We start from the raw sequence: 20,006 nt of genomic DNA, 5'->3' as shown, positions 1-20,006 counted from the left end.
GGGCGCGCGGCGGGGCAAGAAGTTCGGCGCCGCCGGCGCGTCCGTAGGTGCCTCGTCGCCCCTCCTACCCGGAGAGCCCGGCGCCCGGCGCCCGAGCCTCCCCGGCGACAAGGCCGCCCCCGGACCCGGGCCGCGGGCAACGGGCACGGATTAAAGTCCTGGGAACTGGGCAGCCTGCGGCTCCCCCGGCGGCAAGCGTGAGGGCCTCGGCGGGGGCGGCGGGGGGCGGCGGGGGGCGGCGGGGGGCGGGCCCCACCGCCACTGAGGGGAGCTAGGAGGGGTGTGCGGGAGAGCCGAGACCCGCGGCGAGGCGCGCCTTGGAGGGAGCCCCCGCGGCCTGGCGGCGCGCAGAGCCTGCAGAGACCTTTGGCATCGACTTCCTCCTATTCCCCCCATAAGGAAACACGGCTGAATGCGAAGGGGCCCAAGGTCATCCCGCTAATTAATGAAATCAATTCTCGTTGAGCAGCTACCAGGAGTACAGCCATAATTTCAATGATCAAAACGGTCCCGTTTCACTGTTAGAGAAACTGAGGCACAGACTTGCACCATGTTTCACAGCAAGTGGCAGCGGAGCTGGGCTGGGGCCCGGTCTGTCTGCGCTCGGCCGCACCGTGTGGGTCACCGGGACGAATGAAAGGCTGGCATTATAAGAAACGTTTCTTTGGACAGGCCCCAGGCAAAAAAAAAAAAAAAGAAAAAGAAAAAAAAAAGAAACGTTTCTTGTGTAGAGGAAGTGACACGGTTACATGAGAAACATTAACAAAACAGGAATAGACGGGAGGGTCCCTCTCCTTGAGATCCTTTTTTTAAAAATTTTCCGCCTCCTTTCTTCTCACTTTGCTTTCCTCTGAAAACCCTCAGGGGCCCAGTAAGACTTGCACACTCACTGCTCCCGGTTGGAGCTGAGAGGGAGGCAGGGGAGGGGGGGGGAGAGGCAGGGTATTCAGCAGGGACACACTCAGGAAACTAGGGCAGCCTCCCAGACGGGGCCCTTAGCTCCTGAGTGTGACTCGTCACTGGGCTTGAAATGAATGTGCTCCAAATCAGACACACCCATATTTAAATACAGTGTAAAAAGCGTTCTAAAGTCCACAATCAACGGGTTACCAGGCTTTGAGAATCATCCCACTTCGCTTTCATTAGCAGATGTAAACAGCTGGCTGCCCCAACTTAGTGTGTTTGCAAAGGCCCACAGGATCTGGCCCTTGACTCCATGGCTTTGCTGTTGGCAGCCAAACGGGATTATGTGGCCCTCTGAGTGATAAAACGGTAAAATTTATCTTTAAAAAAGATCACAGAACAATAATGACTTCAGTGCTGAACATCTGCTGACTCGGGGTTTCATTCTCTGCCTATTAAAGATACACACTGGAGCAGAAAGCAATGGGGAATATACTGGTCTAGAATCCAGGTTTGGTCGGATTCGGCTTCACTCACTCACTCAGTGTGACCTTGAAAAAGTCACCAACCACCATGCTTGAGCCTTATCATTTCTAAATGAAGGCAGTTTAATACCTCAGCCTCCTCATTTCCATTCTAAAAATCCTATCAATGTTGGCGACCCCAAGAAATGTACAGACTCGAAGGGCCAGAGCCCAAGCCATTGAGACAGGCTCCCTTTCTTCTAACCCACATTGTGTTCCGTGTCCTAGCGGTGCCCTCCCTTGCACTGCAGGTGACGTGTCCCAGCCACCCTGTAATATGGCCTTGCACCTGTAGGTCTGTGAGGTCAAGCACCACACCCACAGTCCTGGGCCAGGAGCTAGGCTGCACACTGTGACCAGGCTGACACAGTTCCTGAGGTAACTATCGTCAGGAGCTGAGTCTAGAGTGCTGTGAACAGATATGCCAGGGCAGCCTGATTGAGATTAGAGGGTTGGGGGCACCTGGGTGGCTCAGCTGGTTAAGCGTCTGCCTTTGGCTCAGGTTATGATCCCCAGGTCATGGAGCCCCACTTTGGGCTCCCTGCTCAGCGGGGAGTCTGCTTCTCCCTGTCCCTCCGCTCCTCCCCCTGCTTGTACTCATTCTTTCTCTAATAAAATCTTTTTTAAAAGGGGGGTGGGAATTAGAGGGTCAGGGAAGGCCTCCCTGAGGAAGACATTATACTGGTTGCTGACAGATGAGCAGACATCAGGCAGAGTAGGGGCTGAAAGCTTCGAAGCCTGAGACATCACATGCCTCCAGCCCAAAGGCAGGATATTGGTGAGTGAATTTGCGGGAACAGCAAGGAAGCCAGTGTGCCTGAAAGTGAGAATGGGGAAGGGGCCCAAGCGGGTAGGGGAAGGGAAACGAGGGGAAGCTGTGCTGGATTATATTCTGAGTAGACTACAGTGGGAAACTGCAGAAGGATTTTAAGCAGAGGCATGACCATATTTGCTTTAATAGCACACTGTCCCGTCCATTTAGCAAGAGCCTCTGCTTGCCACTAGAGGCACAGAGGGGAGCCCAAATGGATCACCTCTTCCAGGGGAAGAAGGGTGGGAGGAGGGGTAGGAAGGGTCAGACAGGCCTGGGCCAGGAAGGTCACAGTGGGGATGGGACAGGTAGTGGATTCAAGAGTTTGCAGAAACAGACACCAGGTGGGGATGGATGGGGCACGGCAGGGGAGGAGGGCCTATCAAGAACGGCTTCTAGCTTCCTCAGCTGACAAGACTGGGTGAACCACACGTTTGGGTCCCTCGATCTTTTCTATTCTTCCCTGCAAACTTACTCCTCCTCTATATGCTGCTTTCTATTCCAGGACTGTCTCCAGAAGTGAAAACATGATTTCATAGACTCCAAGATAACACGGGGGACAGAGATTAAAAATACACATAGGATCAGGATCAGTTTAAATACTTCCTTGCTTTTGGTAATGAGCGCTTTCGTAGTTCAAATACTAACATTATAGGTGAACATTGTCCAGAGCCATCTAACCCTACTAGAATTCTCTCTGTGAGGGATATTTTTTAAATGTAGAGTTTTGTTTTTAATTCCAGTTTCGCCTAAGGACACTTCAGTTTGACTTTTCATCCAACAAGGATAAAAGTACTATGAGCTAAAACCAAAAGCCAAACTGTTCTTTTTGGAAAATCTTCAAATACATATTTTAAATGATCTACTGGATATTAAGATACTAATCTATGGATTCTGAAATTCAAAATAAATAGTAAACCTATACTCTTAGACCAAGGAAGTTAGTTCCCTGACTTGACCCTTGCTCAAATTTTTCCCTCCTTCTGCATGTCATATTGGATATAGTAGTACTTTTCAGATTCACGTTTTAAAAAAAAGAAAAAGGCTACAAAGTCTTGGTAATGTAACCTAAGCCATGTTCAAATTCCTATATTTTGTGTTTAAAATATGATTTAATGAATTTTACTTTAAAAGCTCTCCTAGTGTGGTACATCTTAAGTGAGAATGATTTTATATATATAGTGTGTGCATATATGTTATATACATTACATTATATACAATAAACTATATATTATATATACTACATATATTACGGCAAATATATATGCATATAACAGCCAACAAAAATGTAACTGTTGCTTAATTATGTGCAAAGACCTTGAAAGCTAGACAAACTATCATGGTGACATTCCTGCTTCTTGTAGAGGTCATTCCTTGACACCTCCTGTTTACAAAAGACAAGGCGGACTTTTTTCAAGGCCACTCCTCCATGCCTGCTGTTTACGAAAGACCAAGAGTTTTCTTGCAATTCTTAAGGATTTAGGCTTAGTGTAGTCTGAAAAGTGAGGATAAGAATTCATCTGCAAGCTTAACACAAGTAGCACAACTTAAACAAGGGGTCCCTGGGTGGCTCAGTCAGTTAAGTGTCTGACTCTTGGTTTCAGCGCAAGTCATGATCTCAGGGTTGTGGGATCGAGTCCCGAATCAGGCTCCAAGCTGGGCGTGGAACCTTCTTAAGATTCTCTCTCTCCCACTGCCCTGCCCACCTCCCATGCTCACACTCTCTCTCCCCATCTCTTAAAAAAAAAGTCTACCCTAAATGTAAAAAATCCTTAGGAGTTTGAAAAAAGGGCTCCCATTAATTCATGCTAAGACATTTTCATGTCAGCAGTAACTTTCATCCAATAGGTAAATTTCTAAGCTTTAAATCTAAGTAATAGGGCAGCCTGGGTGGCTCAGCGGTTTAGCGCTGCCTTTGGCCCAGGGCGTGATCCTGGGGTCCCGGGATCGAGTCCCCCATCGGGCTCCCTGAATGGAGCCTGCTTCTCCCTCTGCCTCTCTCTCTGTGTCTCTCATGGATAAATAAATAAAATCTTAAAAAAAATCTAAGTAATAAAATTCTAATGAGTATTAATATGGTAGTTATCATTTCTGTAGGACAAAGACTATGTCCCTTTTACAACTATTGTTTTGTGTAAAAAGTTTGTGTGCTAAGATGTTAGACCCAGAACAATTTTTAAGTGAGCTCTACAAACCCAACATAGGGCTGGGTCCCATGAACCCCAAGATCAGGAGTTGTTTACTGACTGAGCCAGCCAGCTGCCTCAGATCCTCAATTCTAGTCAAAAATTTGCTATTATGTCAAGCAGATCATATATAAATAGAAATCCAGCTTAAAGTATCAAAAGACTGGTGATCGAAAGCCCATCTGGTAGAGGCAGCGAAGTGGGATCAGCCGGCCCCGTGCATCAGTTCTGGCTTTGCCAATTACCGTGTGACCTTGGGCAACAGGCTTTATCTGTTCCGGCCTCAATGTTTTCATCCGTAAAATAGGCATATTAGCTACCTCATAGAAATGTCATGAAAATTAAGTAAAATAAGACTGTGCTTCAGACAGATTGTAGGTGCATCCCAGACTCTGCTTTCCCTCATTCCAGATGCCAGTAGGCTTAGTGATTCCCTCACTCATGGGCTGAATCATGCCCCCACCAAATTCGTGTTGATGTCCTGACCCTCAGCACCTCAGAATGTGACTCAGTTTGGAGATAGGACCTTTAAGGAGGTAACTAAGTGAAAATGTGGTCATTAGGATTAGGGTGGACCCTAATCCAGTATTGACTGGTGTCCTTTTAAGATTAGGACAAAACACACAAAGGGAAGACCATGTGAAGACACAGGAAGGAAAAGAAGAAACCAACCCTCCCAACAACTTGGCCTTTTAGCCTCCAGGATTGAGAAAATGTATTTCTGTTGCTTAAACCACCCACTCATATCTGTTGTGGCAGCCCTAGCAAGCAAATATGCCAGTCATGGAGGTGACTGGAGTCCCCTAATTGCAGGGAGCTGGAGAAATCCTACTTGGTGCACCACAACACAGAAGACAGTTGAGGAGCACTAAGACACAGACCCAACATGCTTGGCTTCACCCCTGGCCTATGGTTAAAGACTCAATATGGCAGACATTATTATCTAATTTATGAAAACCTAGATGTAAGCATCAGTGATGAGAATATCATTATATTCTTCAGCATTTCAACCAGTTGCTCACAACACTCAGAATACAGGAACCAACTGCAGAAAATAGAGTAGAGGTAGAGATTTAAGAAGCAGATGCAGGGCCACCTGACTGGCTCAGTGGGTAGAGCATGTGACTCTAGCTCACCATCAGGACTGTTCAAGCCCCGTATTGGGCATGGTGCCTAAGTACAAGCACAGGAGTAAGTAACTTATTCTGATGGCAGGAGCTTTTTCTAAGGCTAGCCTTCTACTGAGAGAAAACCAAAGATTCACTTTTGAAAGTGGTAAGGTGCATGTCAGTAACCCAAAGCAAAATATTCTATTTCCTGTAAAGTACACTTTGTATTTCTGCACTTGTTAAAACAATTAAAAAAAAAATTTTAAGAACTGTACAAGTTTAGTACAAAATAGCTTGTGAAACACTGAGCCAGCAATTTCTCAAACACACAATAGAAACATTTTTATGTACATGACATTTCCTTTGGGTCCGGGGGCACTGAACTTTAGGATGTGGGATTTCAGAGGGCACAATGTGTATCTGGGACACAAAAGAGAGGCTAGATTTACAAAGCTCTCGTTTTCTCCTTTTCCTCTGATGGCTGGTCAAACCAAATAGAATTTATCCAGAAGATATTTTTATGGCTGAGATTGGCTCTCAAGTTAGAAACAGGTAGGCCTGTGTCATACAAACCAGAAGCCACTTGCAACACATGTGGCTACTGAGGACTCACAGTGTGGCTGGTGTGATCAAGGAACTGGTGGTGGGTTGTTTTTGTTTCTTCGGTTTATTTTCTTTTTTTTGTAATCTCTTTGCCCAACGTGGGGCTTGAACCCTGAGATCAATAGTCGCATGCTCTTCTGACTGAACTGGTCAGGTGCCCAGGTTTCAATTTTAAAGAAGTTTAAACCAATAATCATTTCAGTTATTGAAAAGAAATTCTGTCTGCAACTGTATGTGAAGCTAGGTTTTTTTTTTTTTTAATTTTTATTTATTTATGATAGTCACACACAGAGAGAGAGAGAGAGAGAGAGAGAGGCAGAGACATAGGCAGAGGGAGAAGCAGGCTCCATGCACCGGAAGCCCAACGTGGGATTCGATCCCGGGTCTCCAGGATCGCGCCCTGGGCCAAAGGCAGGCGCTAAACCGCTGCACCACCCAGGGATCCCTGAAGCTAGGTTTTCAACTGTAAATTGTATGAACTATATAAATACAGGCCAGGTGTGTCCAAAGAACATTAGCATCCAAAATGAACGTGTATTAAGTGGAAAATACACACCAGATTTTGAAGACTTAATGTGAAAAAAAAATATATAAAATATCTTATTAGGGGATCCTGGGTGGCTCAGAGGTTTAGCGCCTGCCTTTGGCTCAGGGTGTGATCCTGGAGACCCAGGATCGAGTCCCATGTCAGGCTTCCTGCGTGGAGCCTGCTTCTCCCTCTGCCTGTGTCTCTGCCTCTCTCTCTCTGTGTCTCTGATGAATAAATAAATAAAATCTTAAAAAAAAAAATCTTATTAATACATTTTAATATTGATTACATGTTGAAATGGTATTTGGCATAAGTTGAATTAAATACTTTTATTCAAATTAATTTCACCTTTTCATTTTTAATGTGGCCACCAGGAAATTCTGAAGCAAGAAAGTAACTGATGTACAGATCTTGCTAATTTTAGGATCACCCTACTCTCCACCAACATGGTGGTAACTCAGATGTACTAGTGCCCATCCTCTCTGCTCTAAAACCTTCTATCAGTTTACTCGAGAGAAAGCAATTAGAAGCATTTAATAAAGTGCACTGGGCCTGAAAACCTAACCCACATGTAATTTCAACTTTTGAAAATTATTTAAAATCCTACAGTTATAGACTGGCTACTAAGGCTCTGAGGTTCAAATTATTTTTGAGACTTGGCAAAGATTGTACTTTTTAAAATGAGGTGTCCATTTGTGAGATTTAACATACTTTGCAGTAAAAATAGATTATAAGGTCCCATCTCCAGAAAGTTATCAGATATAATACACAGATCATTTTCAGGATCAATTAGAATTCAGTAGAGTATATTTGACACTTAAATTACACTGAATAAAATTTTATATTCCAGGGTAACTGAGATAGTTTAACTTCATGAGGAAGAACAAGTATCACTGCTGACAAAAATTCAGAATTTATGGGTTGAATGTCTCTTGATCCAATTTCACACTTTAATTAGACTTTTAAATTTTCAGTAACCTACTTTTAAAAAAATATGTAAATCCAAAAAATATGTAAATCCATGTTTCTCAGAAGAGTTCAGAATTTTTAAAATAACCTTGTACTTTTTTGACTTCCTTGTGATATTCATTTTGAGTTAAAACAGACTTTCAGTTTATGTCTTTGAATCTATCTCAAGCATGACACAAGCAGCCCACTGTACCAGAGAGATTAAATGTTGACAGTTACTCTTAGGGGATTAGCAGATATTAAAAAAGGACAGATTCTCCAAGATCGTCATCTGTCATATTCAGCCCTGACTTATCTGTAGAAGCAATCATGCTGCCGAACAGAAAAAAAGAAGTAGAACAAACCATTCTACCCAATTCAACCAACGTACGACTTCCTTTGTTCTAAAAAAATATAAATAGCAAAGTCTGCAAGACCAGAGCCTGCGGCCTCGAGCACTGGAGACTTCGAGAAGTCTAATTCAATGCCTCCAAACAGAAAGGACCCAAGACTTTAAGGGACGTAGTAGAGGAAAATGAAAACCATTCATCGATACTGAATGCTAAATCCAATCAGGACGCCCTACACGACACAAATCACACACCTTGTTGCCCAGGTGGAAAGCACAGAACCGTGAGCTAGGTGGGGTGTGGAAGGCTCTGGATGTGAGCGTCACAGAAAGCCTGCCTTCCAGCGCACGGTCAGAGGCAGCCGGCGGGGAAGGGCCCCACAGGTGACACGTGCGCACAGGTCAGCTCTGCTCCTGGCTCAGCGGTGTGGGTGGCGGCGCAGCAGGCTCTGGTGTCAGCTGCAGGTGCTGAGCCGGGTCTGAAGCGCTCGCTAAGCCGAGCTCCCCTGTTGGCTCTTGATGGGCGTGAAGATGTTCCAGGGTTTCCTTGGACAGAGTGATGACGTGCACAGGCTCGCTCTGCGAGGGTTCCATCGGGCTTTCAATCATGTTGAGGCCCTGCATATGCTCTGATTGCTCCTGTTGGGCCGAAAGGATTAAATTCTGCAGGTGTTCCGGCTGCTGCGCGAGCAGGGTGAGATTCGCAGCCTGGTCCGGGGTCATGTTCTGAGAGCTTTCTGCAGTGACGATGCTAATTCCCTGGCTAGCGCCGGGCATGAAGTTGAGGTTATGCACGGAGTTGGTCACCAGAAGCTGAATTTCCTGCTCTCCAGATGCAGAGAGCTGATACGGTTGCAGCTGAAGAATATTCCTGACCTCTTCGGTATTATTACTGCCAGAAACGCTGCTGGCATCTGAGGCCGGTTTTTCTTTGCTGTGGATTTTCAGGTGAGCCTTCAAGTTGTCTAAGCGAGCAAACTGTAAGTTACACTCAGGGCACGAGAAAGGCTTTTTGCCCGTATGCAGGATGCAGTGTCTCCTCTTGGCACTGGAGTCAGAGAAGGATTTGCCACATATGCCACAGGAGTATGGCTTTTCTCCTCTATAAAGAATACACATTTTATCTTAAAAACAGATCTGTTTATCACTTCCTGATTATTTAGGGAGCAGAAGTCAAGAAGAGAGGAAAATTAACTCGACTAGGAGTCATAAGTCATGGGTTCTTCTACTAACTTAAGGAGTCAGAGCAAGTCACAACTTTCAGGGGTTTCTGTTTCTAATTCTCAAAGAAAAAGAAAAGGATGGAGGTGGTGGCTGAGAAAGGGTGGTGGGTGGGGCTGGGCTACAAGTGATAACATTTTATGATTCCATAGTCTGTATTTCAGATAGGAAAGCAAATATTTATATATTACACATACAGCCCCTTTTTGTGTTCATTTTCACTGCCAGATTCTTGTGGCCAAATAAGTATATGGGTTAAGCGACCAACTCTTGATTTTGGCTCAGGTCACAATCTCAGGGGCATGGGATCAAGCCCTTAGTTGGTCTCCGTGCTGAGCATGGAGCCTACTCAAGAGTCTCTTCCCCACGGACGCCTGAGCCTGTCTTCAGCTCAGAGTGTGGCCCCGGGGTCCTGGGATCTCCTGCAGGGAGCCTGCTTCTGCCTTTCCCTGTGTCTCTGCCTCTTTCTCTGTGTCTGTCATGAATAATAAATAAATAAAATAAAATAAAAAAAGTCTCTCCTCCCTGCCCTTCCCCACTGCCCAACCCTCTATCTCCCACTCTCTCCCTAAAAACGAAAAAACAAAACAAAACATCCAAGTTGAGTAACCCTTAATTACTTGTTTTAGAATCAGATCTGCAAGTTGTATGAGTGAAAACATTTACTCAGAAAACATCAAATTCAGTAACTATTTTTGACTGAAGATTTAAGCTTTGGATCAGCCCCCAGCCCAAAATAAAAATTCAAGTAACGAAACTTCTGCTAGCCAGAACCAGTGTTCCTGACTTTGCCTAAGTGAGGAATTGCTTTATTGAAAAGATAAAATAGTAAACTACACGGAAAGTTCAACCCATGTAGTAATTTGGGGAAAAGGGCTAGATAAGCAACATATGTCACCCAACCCAACACCAGGGTGGCTCGAGGACTCCCGCATAAGAAAAGTATCTGTAAACTTTACCTATGGATTCTGATGTGGGTCTGAAGGGAACTCTTTGCTGTGAAAGATTTGCCACAGATTTCACAGGTAAATGGCTTCTCACCTAAAAAAGGGACAGTGTTTAGAGATACACATCCAACATAAAGCAAGCAGCAGTAATCAGGGGCGCCTGGGGGGCTCAGATCAGATCGTGATCCCAGGGTCCTAGGATCGAGTCCTGCATCGGGCTCCCTGCACGGAGCCTGCTTCTCCCTCTGCCTGGGTCTCTGCCTCTCTCTCTCTCTCTGGGTCTCTCATGAGTAAATAAATAAAAATCTTTTTAAAAAGAATGAAATAAAGCTTCTGGGTGACTGAGGCCTGCAGCCCGGCTGCAAAGCCCCGTGTGACACAGGCCCCAGACGCCTCTGCTGTGCACCTGCCCGAAGCCTTCTGGCGCCCACCGCCCTGGCGCAGCCTCAGTCACAAGTGCCTCCTGGCATCTCTCTAGCAGGTCAGAAACTCTTTTGCCTCAGGGCTTTGCATCTGCCCTTCCCTCTGCCTGGGATGCTCTTCTCCTGGATGCTCTTCTCCCCGATGTCTGTCTCATTCCCAGAACATCCAGATCTCCATCCAAGGTGTCCCCTCAGCAGTGAGGCCTTCCCAGACAAGTCCCCACATAAAAGGGCAGCTCCCCTTCCCACAGCCTGCCCTTAGCCTGTGTTTAGCTCCTCACAGCACTGACCCCCACCTAACCTGCCAGGCAGCCATGTGTTCTCTGCCCTCCCTGGTCAGACAGCAGCCCTCAGCAGCAGGGGCTCTGGCCACCCCACTCGCCGCTGTGTCCTCGGGACCCAGGAGCGGTGCCGTGAATGGGTGTTCAACGGCTGAGTTAACTTTCACAGAACCTGTTAATGCAGAAAGATTGTACAGAGATCCATGTTCATAGAACTCCTACCCTATGAGCCAGTGATTTTAAGAAAACAAATTATTTTTAAGGAGAAAAACTTGTGCTTAAAAAAAAAAATGTTCAAAGCTGCATAAACCAATCTGACGGATAATTTTCGTAGACAATTTAACAGAATCATTAAAGAACCAACCTATAGTAGGAAGCTTTTCTTAGGAAATCTAACAGGTTTATTTTTAAGAAGTGCTCCTTACCATAAGGTCTAAAAGACCCACACTTTTAACTTCAACTGAGAGTGTGACCTGCCCTGATCGATCCTGCCTCCTCTTTATCCCCGAAGCTGATTTCTCTGGAGGTGGCGATGCATAAGCTTATACCTACTGGTTCTAGGGAAGAAAATGAGAAAACCCTCAGTGCCTGGGCTACCTTCGTGTTTGTTTCACTCTGCTTCCTTTTCTAAAAAGATTCTCTCATTAAAAGTGAAACAGAACCAGACTCAGACTGGTTCCTTTCCTCTTCTTTTTTTTAATTTTTACTTTTTTATTTATTTTTTAAAATATTTTATTTATTTATTCATGAGAGAACACACACAGAGAGAGAGGCAGAGACTCAGGCAGAGAGAGAAGCAGGCTCCATGCAGGGAGCCCAACGTGGGACTCGATCCTGGGTCTCTAGGATCACACCCTGGGCTGAAGGTGGCACTAAACCACTGAGCCACCCGGGCTGCCCCCTTCTTTTTTTTTTTCTTTTCCCTCCCTCCCTCCCTTCCTTCCTTCCTTCCTTCCTTCCTTCCTTCCTTCCTTCCTTCCATCCATCCATCCATCCATCCATCCATCTATTTGAGTTCAATTGCCAACATATAGCATAACACCCAGTGCTCATCCCGTCAAGTGCCCCCTCAGTGCCCGTCACCCAGTCACCCCAAGCCCCGCCCACCTCCCCTTCCACTACCCCTTGTTCGTTTCCCAGTTAGGAGTCTCTCATGTTCTGTCTCCCTTTCTGATATTTCCCACTCATTTTTTCTCCTCTCCCCTTTATTCCCTTTCACTATTTTTTATATTCCCCAAATGAATGAGACCATATAATGTTTGTCCTTCTCCAATTGACTTATTTCATTCACTCAGCATAATATCCTCCAGTTCTATCCACATTGAAGCAAATGGTGGGTATTTGTCATTTCTAATGGCTGAGGAATATTCCATTGTATACATAGACCACAGCTTCTTTATCCATTCATCTTTCGATGGACACCAAAGCTCCTTCCACAGTGTGGCTACTGTGGACATTGCTGCTATAAACATCGGGGTGCACGTGTCCCGGCGTTTTACTGCATCTGTATCTTTGGGGTAAATCCCCAGCAGTGCAATTGCTGGGTCATAGGACAGATCTATTTTTAACTCTTTGAGGAACCTCCACACAGTTTTCCAGAGTGACTGCACCAGTTCACATTCCCACCAACAGTGCAAGAGGGTTCCCCTTTCTCCACATCCTCTCCAACATTTGTTGTTTCCGGTCTTGTTAATGTTCCCCATTCTCACTGGGGTGACGTGGTATCTCATTGTGGTTTTGATTTGTATTTCCCTGATAGCAAGTGATGCGGAGCATTTTCTCATGTGCTTGTTGGCCATGTCTATGTCTTCCTCTGTGAGATTTCTCTTCATGTCTTTTGCCCACTTCATGATTGGATTGTTTCTTTGCTGTTGAGTTTAGTAAGTTCTTTATAGATCTTGGATACTAGTCCTTTACCTGATAGCTCATTTGCGAATATCTTCTCCCATTCTGTAGGTTGTCTTTTAGTTTTTTTGACTATTTCTTTTGCTGTGCAGAAGCTTTTTATCTTGATGAAGTCCCATTTATTCATTTTTGCTTTTGCTTCCTTTGCCTTTATGAATGTATCTTGCAAGAAGTTGCTGTGGCCAAGTTCAGAAAGGGTGTTGCCTGTGTTCTCCTCTAGGATTCTGATGGATTCTTGTCTCATATTTAGATCTTCCATCCATTTTGAGTTTGTCTTTGTGTATGGTATAAGAGAATGGTCTAGTTTCATTCTTCTGCACATGGATGTCCAATTTTCCCAGCACCATTTATTGAAGAGACTTTTTTCCAGTGGATAGTTTTTCCTGCTTTGTCGAGTATTAGTTGACCATAGAGTTGAGGGGCCACTTCTGGATTCTCTATCCTGTTCCATGGATCTATGTGTCTGTTTTTGTGCCAGTACCACACTGTCTTGATGACCACAGCTTTGTAGTACAACCTGAAATCTGGCATTGTGATGCCCCCAGCTCTGGTTTTCTTTTTTAATCTTTCCCTGGCTATTCGGGGTCTTTTCTGATTCCACACAAATCTTAAGATGATTTGTTCCAACTCTCTGAAGAAAGTCCATGGTATTTTGATAGGGATTGCATTAAATGTGTAAACTGCCCTGGATAGCATTGACATTTTCACAATATTAATTCTTCCAATCCATGAGCATGGAATATTTTTCCATCTCTTTGTGTCTTCAATTTCTTTCAGAAGTGTTCTGTAGTTTTTAGGGTATAGATCCTTTACCTCCTTGGTTAGGTTTATTCCTAGGTATATTATGCTTTTGGGTGCAATTGAAAATGGGATTGACTCCTTAATTTCTCTTTCTTCAGTCTCATTGTTAGTGTATAGAAATGCCACTGACTTCTGGGCATTGATTTTGTATCCTGCCACACTGCCGAACTGCTGTATGAGTTCTAGCAATCTTGGGGTGGAGTCTTTTGGGTTTTCTATGTACAGTATCAAGTCATCTGTGAGGAGGGAGAGTTTGACTTCTTCTTTGCCAATCTGAATGCCTTCTATTTCTTTTTGCTGTCTGATTGCTGAGGCTAGGACTTCTAGTACTACATGGAATAGCAGTGGTGAGAGTGGACATCCCTGTGTGTTCCCGATCTTAGGGGAAAGGCTCCCAGTGCTTCCCCACTGAGAATGATATTTGCTGTGGGCTTTTCGTAGATGGCTTTTAAGATGCTGAGGAATGTTCCCTCTATCCCTACCCTCTCCTTTTTTTTTAAATAGCCTCTACCGCCAGCATGGGGCCCAACATGGGGCTTGAACTCCCGACCCGGAGATCAAGACCTGAGCTGAGATCAAGAATCGGATGCTTAACCGACTGAGCCTGTATGAATTTCCATACAGGAATAGTGCTCAGTTAAGTCATCTCTGTGTTACTAAGAAATAGAGATGGGATCTCTCCACAGAACACTGTTGACAGCCTTCTGCCTTGGGCTTTTACATGGTCTTCTAAAATTCCCACCCAATTTATAATAAATGGAGCCCAAGGAGGGGACTCCTTCTCACTCTTCTGAAAACGTGCAGCGTACCAGAAAGGAAGGACGGGATGGGAGTTTTACCTGTGTGTGTTCGCAGATGTTTCTTTAGCTGAGACACATCCATGAATTTGCGATGGCAGTGGTTGCATTCCGGTAATGAGTGGCCTTGTCGCAACAATAAAAAAAGTGTCAGTGCATATACGCGCTCTCTCCCTGCACTTCTTCAGTGATTTGTGTTAAAGCACCTCCCTGAAAAATAATCACTTTAAATATGGTACTATAATAAAACAACAATATTTTTTATTAATTTGGTAACAGTATTTTCCTATGCATCTCAACTCCCTGTTTCCCCGAGGAGAGCTGGGACCCTGCCCATGTCCCTAAAAGTACTCTTCTTTCCCTGAAGCATGGGTGTGACTGTAGCCAACTGATGTCAAATGTCACTTCCAACCCCTCATTTAGTTCTTATTAGTTGGCAGGAGAGAAAAAAAAGACCGTGGATACAGCTGGGTGGGAGAAAGCCTGAACTGACAATTGTGGGGTGGGGAATATTTCTGTCTAAGCACCATTAATAACCAACCAACTGGTGTCCTCTTATTCAAGTGGCACTTTTGAAAGATGTCAATTCTATAGGGTTTCTGTGACACCAAACTGTACTATTAAAAAATTAAATATAAATCACCAGGTAAGAGAATAACACAAGGATATCTAAGTTAGATTGCTTTTTAAGATTCTTTCCCTAAATACAAATTATATTCCACAATATGAACCTATTGTTTCAAAATAATTCGTATTTGTGAATTGCTCCCCCAAATCCAAATTTTCTCTCACTTTATTGTACCTGTATGGACTCGGTAATGGCTCTTCAGTTGTCTTTTCTGGCTAAAATATTTTCCACACTGATCACAGGTGAAAGACTTCTGTCCTGCCAAATAAAAAACAGGACACTAAAAAAACAAGCCAAAACTATAAAGAACAGTAACACAGTGGGCCCCGGTCCCCATTTTCTATGAATGATACAAGTGACTTGCCTACATATCCAAATGCCCTCAGAGTCAAAGCACAGGTCCATAAATGTACAAAGGTACGTAAAGCAATAGGGAGCGGTGGGGACTGGGGCAGAACAGGAAAATACAAGTTTCCCCCAAAGTCACCCAAGTAAAATCATTCTACACTCTGGGGGTTAAACAAAACATGTTTGCACACTGAGCTCCCGCCCAGCAGCCGATTTATAAGCCCTAGCATAAGACACAATGCTGTGCACAAGTCTAAACCTTAGTCTGGCAGAGGTGTAATTCTGTCCCCTTCAGTGACACTACGTGGGAAACGCCCACCCCAGGAACCTGGTGGCAGCTGGCCCTCTGCTGCAAGCCCAGCTACCTGAATGCAGGCTCATGTGCTCCAGCAGCGAGTGCTTGGTGGTGAGAGCCTTGCTGCACACGGTGCAGGTGTAGGGCCGCTCGCCTGTGTGCATCCGGGTGTGGACCTGCAGGGAGTGCTTCTGGGCAAAGCCTTTTCCACACTCATTACATTTGAAAGGTCGCTCCCCTGGAATAAGAGGCCCAGAAGCACAGTGTAAGCAAGAACATGCACATCTCTGTTTCCTCCTAGATTAAAATGACAATAAAAGGGATTTCTGCTAACAGGCACCTATCCAAAAGGGCCAGAACAGGAGAGAAAACATCAGCACTCTGGCAAGCTGGAACAGACGCATCCGATGCCAGCAGGGCGGAGTGCTATGATACATACAACCCAAGACAGAGCCTCCACAAGGCTCAGGAACTGGTGGCACCTGTTATCTCTGAAAACGGAGTAAGGGAGGATAAATGACCATCTGTTTCAAAGGCCCTGAGACCCCCCTGACTGGACCCAAGGAGCCAGAGGACTGGCCTGCTCTCCAACAAAGGATGGGCACTGTTCTCTGAAGAAGGTAAAACAGTCCCTGGACTGAGGGTCTTCGGATTAGAGGTCTCCAGGCACAGGGGAGTGGGACTGCTCCAGGGACAGCAAGGCCAAGTTTACATGTAGGGTGATGAGACTGCCCAGCCTCCTCCCCCGCTCCCACTCTATAGACACTGGCAGCCAGGCCTACAGCCTCCAGACGGGAGGGTGGAACATCTTTGGAACGTGGCAGGCCAGGGTAAGAGGGCTGCAGGTGCAAGGCCAGGTGTCGGGGAGGAAGTGGGCCCCCCCTCCAGTGAGGCCGCTGTGTACAGGCCCGCTCCGCCCCACTGCAGTGGCCAGCTGCTTTCACTCAACCATTCCAACAATGGGATTAAATATGGTTTTTCACACACCACTGTTCAAGGAAGGCCTTTTAGTAGCTGAAACAGATACCAAAACAGATAAGGAAAAAAAAAAGCAACTTGCGGAAAACAGAGGCTGCCCATGGGGGGAAGAAAACATTAAAAACTAAGGAACAAGTCACTGCTGCTATTAACGAGCTCGGGGAGGGAAGATACACTGTGAACCAAAAAGAGGATTCACGATCATAATTTTTAAAAAATAATAATTTAGAGAATAAAAAAGAGGTCCTACAAATAAAATAGAGTAGACATAAAACTTTGAGAATTGAAAGATAAAGGGAAACTCTCCCAGAACGAAGAGCTAAAAGTGATGAGAAATAAGAGGTAAGGACTTCAGAGGGTGGAGGTGGGTCCAGAGGCTCAACATCCAAATTCCAGGAAGTTCCAGAGAGAGAGAGCGCAGAAAACCGAGGGGAGATAACCATCCATGAAACAGTTTCAGAAAATTTTCTGGAACCAAAAGGTGGGAGTTTCCGAACTGCATGGCTCTACGGGCAGCCACCGAAATGGGATGAAAACAGACCCATGCTAAAGTGACTCACTGCCAAATGTCAGAATAGTGGGGGCAAAAGGGAAGATCCTACATGCCGCTCTCCTTAACAAATGTTACAGAACTATTTAACCCTCTGTTTAACCATCCTCTGTTACAGTTCAACAAATGTTTCCCAAGTGTCTACTTTGTTTAAAGAACCAGAGATTCAAGGTTCTTGACCCATCTTTCAAAAAACACCAAGGCCCCCAACTAAATCAGAAGTTCTGGGGCTGGTGGCCAGTCACTGGCAGTTTTAGAAGCTCCCTAGCTGATTCTACTGTGTGGGCAGGTTGAGGATCACAGGGCTAGACCCAGCTGGGTCAGAGGACGGCAAGTTGCCAGGTGACAGGAGACTTAACTACTACTAGTCCCTACACTTAAGTTTGTTTTTTGTTTTTTTTCAAAGATTTCATTTATTTGTTCATGAGAGACACAAACAGAGAGAGGCAGAGACACAGACAGAGGGAGAAGCAGGCTCCCAGTCGGACCCCGATGCGGGATGCGATCCCAGGATTCCAGGATCATGACTTGAGCTAAAGGCAGATGCTCAACCACTGAGCCACTCAGGTGTCCCCCTCTACTTAAGCTTACAATTAGGTGAGGGGTATTTAACTGGTAACTACAACCCGACCCAGCAGAGCAAATTCAGTAAGGGAGGGCTCAGAAGGAAGGGATTTTTGCCTAGGGCTGCACTGTCCAATACGGTCCCAGTGAAATTATTAAAATAAAAAATTCAGTTCCTCGGTCACACTCACCACAGGTCAAGTGCTCAAATCACAAGAGGCTAGTGACCACAGAGGTCTACTGGCCAGCACTGGGCTAGAGGCACCAAGAAGGAGAAGACATTTACAGCTAGATGGGTGAGCGAGAAAGCTGTCCCAGGCAGACCTGGGCAAAAGCAATCAAGATGAAGAACGTTCACGAATCTGAAAATGGACCTAATCTGGCTAGTTTGAACCCCGGGCATTAGAGCCTTGAACCAATGACTCCAAACAAGAACAGTGTTCTGCAATCAAGCTCCTTGGGTTCAAATCCCAGCTCTGTCACTAAACAGGACCTGGGCAAATTATTTCTAGGACTTGGGTCTCTTCACCTGCCCGATGGGGATACCACTCCCTACACCTTGGGGGCTTGTTGTAAGAACTAAATGCAGTAACACGCATAGAAAGGCCTTATTCTAACGCCCATCACATAGAAGTTGCACAATAAATGAAAGCTATCATCATCATCATCATCACTACTCCAACACCTGTTGGAGGAAGCTGCGAAAGTGTAATTACCCGTGTGGCTCCTCTGGTGGATTGCCAAAAAGTGATTATACTTAAACACTTTGCCACAGTCCTTACAGCAGGCCTCGGGGCCACCGGGGCGCTTTCTCCTTCCACAGACCCTTTTGGCTGAACCCTGCTCGTCTTCATCCCCGACAAGTTTGTAATCTTTAAGTTTGACGGACCTCCTGATCCTCCGCTTGCTGTACCGACTCTGGCTATCCTGCCCATCCTGGGTCTTGGGGTCACAGTTCTCATCTTTCTCAGCAGGCATTTCCTCCCCTCTACCTGGCTCACAGGCCGACTCAGAATCCTCCATTTCTTTTGCTGGAATCTGGTCATTCAGCAAGCCACTCTCTCCCTCTTTGACCACAAAGTTATGCCTATTTTGAACGGAGTTGTTTACCCTCAGCTGTATTTCTTCCTCTGCAGCCAGCTGTGATTTCCCCTCCTGCAAACTGTTGACTTTTCTCGGTCTTCCCCGTTTCCGTTTTGGGGGGTCGTTCTTCTTATTAGAAATAACCACCACTGGAGTGCTGCCGGTGTTCAGAGTCGATGGCTTCGGGGAGCTGTGATTATTCTGGAAATCTGTGTAAGCCTTTACCAGGTCATAGACTTTTAAGAACTGAGCGGTGGCCAGGATTTGTTCTGTACTTTTCTCACTGGCCTGGAGACAACCCGTGTAGATAAACTCCAGCAGGACACCGAAGGTGTCGGCAACCATGCCTTCCAGCATATAAATGGACTGGCCGATCTCCCCCTCCTCGGCAAACATCATTGAGAAGTATTCGCTACTGGCAGCGAGTAAGGCTTTGTGAGCCCGGAAATGCACATTCTCCACGATCAAAGTGATGTCACAGAGAAAGCCTTTCTTCCGCTGATCCTCCAAACTGGCCAGAACAGTGTCACTGTGCGTGTCTGAGTGGACGACCAGCTGCCCAGAAGGCTCTGAGGATGTGTCTGCCATTTTCCTCAGAGGACCAAGGAGCGTGAAGCCTGAAATAAGAAAGTGGTGATCAAAAGAGGAGGCGGCATCATCTAACTGGTTCATCCCCGTCCAGACGAACTACTAGGCGTGTGACTCGCGTCACACTGTTAACCCAACTTTCCCACGTCACCACTTTCAGAAAGCGACGTAAAAAACGTAGCTGGGGACCCTCCCCCTTGCTGGACACCGTCACCTAGCTCGGCGAATTTCCGGCCGCCGCGTTCCTCCTCGGGGTCTGCGTCCTCCTCCCCCGGAAAACGAAGGAATGGGAGCCGACCATCTCGAAAGTCCTTCCTCGGCACTAACTTTGCACCGCTGCACACACGTCAGGATGGGAAACTACGGTGTCTCGAGTTCACGCCCTGCTAACCATCTTGTCTGCGAAAACACAGAAAAAAAGGGGCACAGGAAATGGACACGAGCGACAGGAATCCGGGGGGAGCTGCGCTGGAGGAATGACCGCGGCGCAGCGGGCCTCGCCCTGCAAGGGTGGCACGACCCCCCCCCGCGCCCCCAGGCTGGCGCCGGACGGACGGTTCCCCGGGAGCCCCCGGGCCCGCGGCGCTAGGAGCAGGACGCAGGAGAGGCCCCGGGGCGGGACAGGGCTCGATCGCG

The 20,006-nt window shown here is 46.1% G+C and overlaps 1 protein-coding gene and 2 long non-coding RNA genes across 13 annotated transcripts in view; 2 read left to right on the top strand and 1 right to left on the bottom strand.

Moving 5' to 3' along the window:
- Positions 1–271: 271 nt before the first annotated feature.
- Positions 272–6,440, top strand: LOC144317005 (uncharacterized). Its single transcript, XR_013382861.1, has 2 exons — positions 272–2,205; positions 2,744–6,440. It is a non-coding gene; the product is annotated as an uncharacterized LOC144317005 (long non-coding RNA).
- A 1,010-nt stretch (positions 6,441–7,450) lies between these two features.
- Positions 7,451–20,006, bottom strand: part of ZBTB24 (zinc finger and BTB domain containing 24) — a 12,738-nt gene continuing 182 nt past the window's right edge. Inside the window, exons 2-9 of one of the 10 annotated variants that reach the window (XM_077902817.1) lie at positions 19,585–19,769; positions 18,416–19,399; positions 15,678–15,845; positions 15,139–15,222; positions 14,379–14,462; positions 10,854–11,005; positions 10,143–10,224; positions 8,790–9,064 (exon numbers count right to left, since the gene is read on the bottom strand). In XM_077902817.1, the coding sequence (XP_077758943.1) occupies positions 8,928–9,064; positions 10,143–10,224; positions 10,854–11,005; positions 14,379–14,462; positions 15,139–15,222; positions 15,678–15,845; positions 18,416–19,370 (1,662 nt within the window). In that variant the 5' untranslated portion in view covers positions 19,371–19,399; positions 19,585–19,769 and the 3' untranslated portion in view covers positions 8,790–8,927. Of the gene's footprint in view, positions 9,065–9,086; positions 9,659–10,142; positions 10,225–10,853; positions 11,006–11,258; positions 11,391–14,378; positions 14,547–15,138; positions 15,223–15,677; positions 15,846–18,415; positions 19,400–19,584; positions 19,904–20,006 lie in introns of those variants that run through there. The other 9 variants (XM_077902818.1, XM_077902814.1, XM_077902815.1 and 6 more) reach the window with 9 other exon arrangements.
- LOC144317003 (uncharacterized) overlaps positions 19,264–20,006 on the top strand; it is a 20,329-nt gene continuing 19,586 nt past the window's right edge. The window contains exon 1 of one of the 2 annotated variants that reach the window (XR_013382859.1): positions 19,264–19,880. This is a non-coding gene — a long non-coding RNA (uncharacterized LOC144317003). The remainder of the gene's footprint in view (positions 19,881–20,006) is intronic. The other variant, XR_013382860.1, reaches the window with a different exon arrangement.

Source organism: Canis aureus, chromosome 7 (assembly GCF_053574225.1).
Source record: "Canis aureus isolate CA01 chromosome 7, VMU_Caureus_v.1.0, whole genome shotgun sequence".
Lineage (NCBI taxonomy): Eukaryota > Metazoa > Chordata > Mammalia > Carnivora > Canidae > Canis > Canis aureus.
This window is presented reverse-complemented; position numbering and strand designations above follow the sequence as displayed.